General features: G+C 41.3%; 1 protein-coding gene across 1 annotated transcript in view; it reads left to right on the top strand.

The window, feature by feature from the left end:
• Positions 1–221: 221 nt before the first annotated feature.
• sh3pxd2b (SH3 and PX domains 2B) overlaps positions 222–6,994 on the top strand; it is a 54,677-nt gene continuing 47,904 nt past the window's right edge. The window contains 2 exon segments of the mRNA XM_029671763.2: positions 222–595; positions 5,617–5,697. Coding sequence (XP_029527623.2) covers positions 524–595; positions 5,617–5,697 — 153 coding nt within the window. The 5' untranslated portion in view covers positions 222–523.

The raw sequence follows: 6,994 nt of genomic DNA, 5'->3' as shown, positions 1-6,994 counted from the left end.
CGGACGGTATGATTTACTGCCGGACTGTATGACTGACTAACGGACCGATTCTGTTCCAAAAACGTTTCGTCTGTTGAAAAACGTTTAGCAACATAACCCATTTACTCCAAACGAAAACGAGAGTTTCTATTGGACAAATTCAAGTAGGTCCCTCCCCATTTGCTTCCGTTTGGTTCTTAAACGGCAATCGGTTTCCGTTGCAGGACGTAATGAATACACCCATTTTATGTTGTGGAAACCTTCCCGTTGTCAAATTAGAGTCGGTGAGCTGGGATAGACTGGGAGTTTGGTTCAGAGAAGGTCAGACAGCCTACTGCCTGCCGGACAGGGCAAGAAGAGTAAAGACTGAATGTGGGACAGGAAATCTGACGTGAACCATCTACGAAATAGTATCCCAATTGTTTCATCCAGCAATCAAGGATCTGACGAATGACAAAGGTTGGCTGCGTAAACTTTGGCATTCAGGTCTGATCGTTTCTAAACCGGCCTGTTGTTGTTCGTGGAGGCTCTGAAAGAGAACATCATGGCAAGGCGGACTGTGCACGAAGTAACAGTTCAAGATGTACAGAAGAGGAGAAATCCGAACAAACACTATGTAAGTCAACAAGTTTTTTTTCAGGAGAGGGCCGACCACGTCTGTATATTGTAGGAATGTATGTGCCACACGTTTTTATCTTCGATAACATTTCTTGATTCGATAAAGTTAAAACAAAGAGAGTATCGAATTACATTTGACCAAAACAGTCGCTGGAAGAAAAATTACAGTGCGACCATGTTGCATGCATCTAAAGAAAAGTGGAGTGAATGGATAGGGAGAGGTTTAGCATTGAAAATGTTCAATTTATTTTTTCTTTAGAGACCACATGTCAACATCTGGAAATAACCGAGTACCAGGCATGCGCTTTTTCTCTGACTCTTGGTGTTGTTTGTTTTAATTTCCACTTTATTAGGCTACTGTAGTAAAATAATGTTACTATTATAAGTTGTTGGTTTGGTTTCTGATAACTTTTGCACACTTAGAATGTAGTCTACACCTGGTTATAACTTTATTAAATATTAAAAAACACACGACCAAAATTGAAAACAGTTATTTCCAAAACTGCTGCCACTTTATTTTGTTATATTACTATTACAGTAAACTATAAACAGTAAAAGTATATGCAGTATGCTGTCGGAGGAACGATAAGGTCACCAGTGAGGTTCGTAATGCAGTCCGGGGCATGATTTTTTAAATATTTGAACCTTTATTTAACTAGGCAAGTCTGTTACGAACACATTATGATGTGTATGTGTATGATATGTGTATGTGTATGATAGGTGTATGTGTATGATAGGTGTATGTGTATGATAGGTGTATGTGTGTATAAAACCTGACACAGACCTTTCAAAACATCGCGAAGGTAGCCTTCGAATAGCTGTCATAGATTTTGATTGGTCTAATGTATATTTCAGAACGGTTGAGAGAACCATATATCTGAAGCGGAGAAGCAATGCATGATTTGAGTTACAGTGTGATTGTTTGGGTAGTCCATCCTGATGAGGTAAAACATCGATACAGTTACATATCGGTATATTATTTTTAAATTATATATCATATCGTTTTACAACTCCAGTATTTTTCCTTCATAACTTGTTCTCCATCTTCTTTTTAAACTGGGAGCTGAAAATCGAAATGCAATAAAATCACATTATCGAATTACAAAACATAGAATGTTTGCACCTAAGTATCATGATAATATCATATCTTAAGGTCCCTGGCCATTCTCAGCCCTACTGCCTACCAGGCCTTCATGCTCACCTATAGGCTACACACTGTAGTAGAAAACCGTGACCTCAGGTATTGGTATTTGTTGACCAGGAAGCATACTACTCACTCATCTATTCTCAAGGTCATTGTTAGCTCAGAGTACACAAGGCCTTGGCAGAATGTTTGAACAAGGATTGCCCTTCTGCACACTTCTGTCCAGGACAGAGAGCAGAAGCAAGACATGCAGTTTGAGACAGTCTGTCATGAAGGTCCGGACCATTTTTGTTTAGTCTTGACAACAACTTGTTGTGTTGCTCACTTCCATTACAATATTACCTTATACAAATGGACAGTAGGCTTACTACAAAATTCCTGAGCTATCAGAATGATAATGAGAATGCCTTGTGTGCAGACTGCAAAACATGATGAAGCATGCTTACAATATACAGTATTCTACTTTCTGATGGTGCTGTGATCAGTGCATCCCAAGAGTGTTTTTGTTGCTGTATCCAAGCATCCAAGCCACCTCAGGGTTTCTGTTTTGAATGATCTCTAATGCACAGTGAAAGGGTTAGGAGCTGAGTGTGGGCTGTTTTCTTATTTCGATAACCACTCCTCAGTCTCCGTAAAGGGTTTGAGTTTTTGGATGTATGATGATGATGTTGATGACTGGTTACGTCGTACAAAAATGCCCAGTGAGGTGGAGGATATAAAGATCTTGAGCTCCTGTGTCTCCTTCATCTGCTGGTTTACTGGTTGTGTGCCCTGCGTTGAGCCCTGTGTTTATTAGCATCTTCCATAGCGTTTCGTCTCCTACAGGGAGGGCAGGGAGTTGGGCCAGGCCGAGCTGGCCCGGCCTGGGACAGAGGCCAACAGAAGCACTCAGCCAGACACAATCAGTGTGGAGTTTCCGTCCGATAACCTCACAGATTCTCTTTCTCACTTTACAAAAAAGAAAGTGTTTGTTGCACTTGTATGTCAAGTACCAACAGGCCATTATTAAATGTTGACAGCCTGCAAGATGCTTTATTTTCATTCACTGTCGGGTTTAGTACTTTGATCTTAGGGTGGTGATGCAAAATATGTTATATTTACCAATGGTTGGTTTCACTGATGTTACAAGAAGAATCCCCAGTATTTCATGGCACCCCTAAAGGCATCAGCATGCTGCAGTTCTGCTATCGCCTAGCCAAACTCGGCGAAACAAATGTGTGTGCTGTTATACTCCCTTAAAAGACCTTCGCTAAAAACATTGGTAAAACAACGTCAAGAGTACTGTTTGTCCATTTTGAGACGCCATAGCCAGTACACACTTCCTCAAAATAGTCAGCATTATTCTATGATAGTTTAGAAATCTGTCATTCATTTAGACGTTTTTTGCAGAGGAGATCTTAGTCATGCAATTTCACATCTAACTAAGATGTTTGGTGCAGTATTTCTCAATGGTAAAATGTACATGAAAACAAGTCATCTCTTGTTGAATGACAAAAAAAAACATTTTTTAAAGTATCCCTACTGTTGACCAATCACCGACGAAGGGGAAAAAACTTTGGCTACCGACTTCGGCTTGCCTCAAGAAAAAATGTCAGCCAAGTCCAAAGTTTAAAACGAACCAAAACCTCACAAAATGTTGTAATAATATATGCACAAACTCTTCCGAACTGTTTTGGATGGGAAGCATACAGACGCCTTAAATGGAAAATACAGTTGGAATTAAGGAAACATACTGATAGAAACTTCAGGACAAAGGAATGGTCAATTTGCCTGTGTTTTTGAATCTGAAAAAGCACAGTATTGAGTCATGTAGTGCAATGTTCTGCTGTCACACAGTGGTGGTATGTCATACAGTGCAGTCAGAAAGTATTCAGACCCCTTGACTTTTTCCACATTTTGTTACGTTACAGCCTTATTCTAAAATGTGTTACATATTTTTTCCCTCATCAATCTACGTACAATTCCCCATAATAACAAAGCAAAAACAGTTTAAAAAAAATAAATTTTGCTAAATAAAACATGGAAATATTACATTTATATACGTATTCAGGCCCTTTGCTCAGTACTTTGTTGAAGCGCCTTCTTCTTGGGTATGACTGTACAAGCTTGGCACACCTTTATTTGGGGAGTTTCTCACCTTCTCTGCAGATCCTCTCAATCTCTGTCAGGTTGGATCGGGAGCATCGCTGCACAGCTATTTTCAGGTCTCTCCAGAGATGTTCGATCGGGTTCAAGTCCGGGCTCTGACTGGACCACTCAAGGACATTCAGAGACTTGTCCCGAAGCCACTCATGCGTTGTCTTGGCTGTGGCTGTGTCATTGTCCTGTTGGAAGGTGAACCGTCGCCCCAGTCTGAGGTCCTGAGTTCTCTGGAGCAGGATTTCATCAAGGATCTCTCTGTACTTTGCTCCGTTCATCTTTCCCTCTTTCGATCCTCCCTCAATCCCAGTCCCTGCCGCTGAAAAACACCCCCACAGTATAATGCTGCCACCGCCATGCTTCACTGTAGGGATGGTGCCAGGTTTCCTCCAGACGTGACTCTTGGCATTCAGGCCAAATAGTTAAATGTTGGTTTCATCAGACCAGATACTCTTGTTTCTCATGGTCTGGAGTCTTTAGGTGCCTTTTGGCAAACTCAAAGAGGGCTGTCATGTTCCTTTTACTGAGGAGTGGCTTCCATCTGGCCACTCTACCATAAAGGCCTGATTGGTGGAGTGCTGCAGAGATGGTTGTCCTTCTGGAAGGTTCTCCCATCTCCACAGAGGAACTCTAGAGCTCTGTCAGAGTGACCATCTGGTTCCTATTCACCTCCCTGACGAAGGCCCTTCTCCCCCGATTGCTCAAATTGATCAGGCGGCCAGCTCTAGGAAGACTCTTGGTGGTTCTAAACTTCTTCCATTTAAGATTGATGCAGGCTACTGTGTTCTTGGGGACCTTCAATGCTGCAGACATTTTTTGGTACCCTTCCCCAGATCTGTGCCTCGACACTATCCTGTCTCTGAGCTCTACAACAATTCCTACGACAATTGCTCTGACATGCACTGTCAACTGTGGTACCTTATATAGACAGGTGTGTGCCTTTCCAAATCATGTCCAATCATTTGAATTTACCACAGGTGGACTCCAATCAAGTTGTAGAAACATCTCAAGGATGATCAATGGAAACAGGATGCACCTGAGTTCAATTTCGAGTCTCATAACAAAGGGTCTGAATACTTATGTAATAAGGTATTTCTGTTTTTTATTTTTCTACATTTGCAAAAATTTCTAAAATCCTGTTTTGGCTTTGTCATTATCGGCTATTGTGTGTAGATCGATGAGGGGAAAATGTTTTTAATACATTTTAGAATAAGACCGTAACGTAACAAAATGTGGAAAAAGTCAATGGGTTTGAATACTTTCCGAATGCACTGTATGTCTATTGTCCATGCATCCTTTGCAAGACGACAATTGTGTTATCCCAATGCGTGAGTAGTAGACATGATCTTTTACACAGGAAATTATGATCTCACGGTGTGGGAAGGAAGTGATATCATATGAAAGGATGTCAGATCCATTCTGTAGAAAATGGTTGACATGACACCAAATTGAACCACACAATGTACCTAGTAACTTAATTTGTCTTTCCTTGAATCCACGTCATTATGGACTAGGTGTGACCATGAATCAGAAATGGAGTCATCAAGGGATTTCACCTTTGAAGCTATTATGGGTTTAACAGCATATTGAGGTTATTACACTGTTACCATGAATATATGGATGGATCTATTTGAATTAATATGGGTCCTTGTCGTCACACCTATGCAGTAATAGTAACTATATGCTCTGTAAGAGTTAAAGGTTTTAAAGGTAACCCCTTTTGTTCTTTCTATCAGGTTTACATCATCAAAGTGTCTTGGTCTGATGGCAGCACTGAGGTCATCTTCAGGCGCTACAGCAAGTTCTTCGATCTGCAGGTGAGTTGGGAACAGCTATGGGAAAACAACTTAAAGTACAATCATACATGCACACTATATGGCTGCATTTTAAATGGCACCCTATTCCCTACATAGTACACTACTTTCTACCAGAGCCCTAAGGCTATAAGCTGGGTGGTTCGAGCCCTGAATGCTGATTGGCTGACAGCCGTGGTATATCAGACCGTATACTACGGGTATGACAAAACATACATTTTTACTGCTCTAATTACGTTGGTAACCAGTTTATAATAGCAATAAGGCACCTCGGGGGTTTGTGGTATATGGCCAATATACCACGGCTAAGGGCTGTGTTCAGGCACTCCGCGATGCGTTGTGCCTAAGAACACCCCTTAACCGTGGTATATTGGCCATATACCACACCTCCTCATTTCTTATTTCTTAAATATACCATTGTACAGGCCTACCAATAGGAACACAGTGTTTGTGCCTGGGTCACTGAACCATGTGATTTTGGTAATTACCTGCATATGAGTCGATTCGGAAAATGAACTAATGGAGCCCGAATAAGCTGAATGTTGATTTTAACAGATAACCACAAAAATAGAATAGAACGTCACACAGGCAGTTTACTGCATGTGGAGGGAATCTCCTCAGAGTTTCAATTCCTTTTTCTGTGGCAATTGATCTCTGTTAAATATATCATCAATATGAATACTTGGTGTACATTGTGTCAGATGGTCTGAGTGTAGATTCATGTAAGCAGGTAGGCCAATTGGAGATGCAGGGTCATATTGAGTCAGTGTGTATTTTTAAAATGGGGCATTCCCTCGTATGCTTTTCAGCTGCTTTCTTCTCTATTTAAAGCTCTGGGTGGGCTCTCAGAGTGGCATGTGAAATTCAGATAACCCTTATGATTACACCAGATCACATCTCCTGGTTTGGCCCATTGGTTTGGCGCTGGTACATGAAAAGGGGAAACAGTTAATTTATCATTCATTGAAATGGGCTTATGTCAATTCCTGTAAAGCTGTGGCTCAAGATTGCAAGCTGGCTGACCGTTTATGACGGTGGCTGGTAGCGTCATCTTCTGAGAACTAAGGACTGTACTGCATACAAAATGCAACACACCCTGTCACCTGTAAAGTGCCCTTTTGACCAGAGTCCTACACTCATGTCAAGGTACTATCTGTAGGAGAGCCCTTTGAAGAACCCTTATGGCTGCAGGTAGAACACTTTTGGTAGAACACTTTTGGGTGTCATGTAGAATCCTTTCTACAGAGGGTTCTACTTGGAACCCAAAACGGGTTCTCCTATGGGGACAGCTGAAGAACCC

Source organism: Oncorhynchus nerka, linkage group LG10 (assembly GCF_034236695.1).
Source record: "Oncorhynchus nerka isolate Pitt River linkage group LG10, Oner_Uvic_2.0, whole genome shotgun sequence".
Lineage (NCBI taxonomy): Eukaryota > Metazoa > Chordata > Actinopteri > Salmoniformes > Salmonidae > Oncorhynchus > Oncorhynchus nerka.
This window is presented reverse-complemented; position numbering and strand designations above follow the sequence as displayed.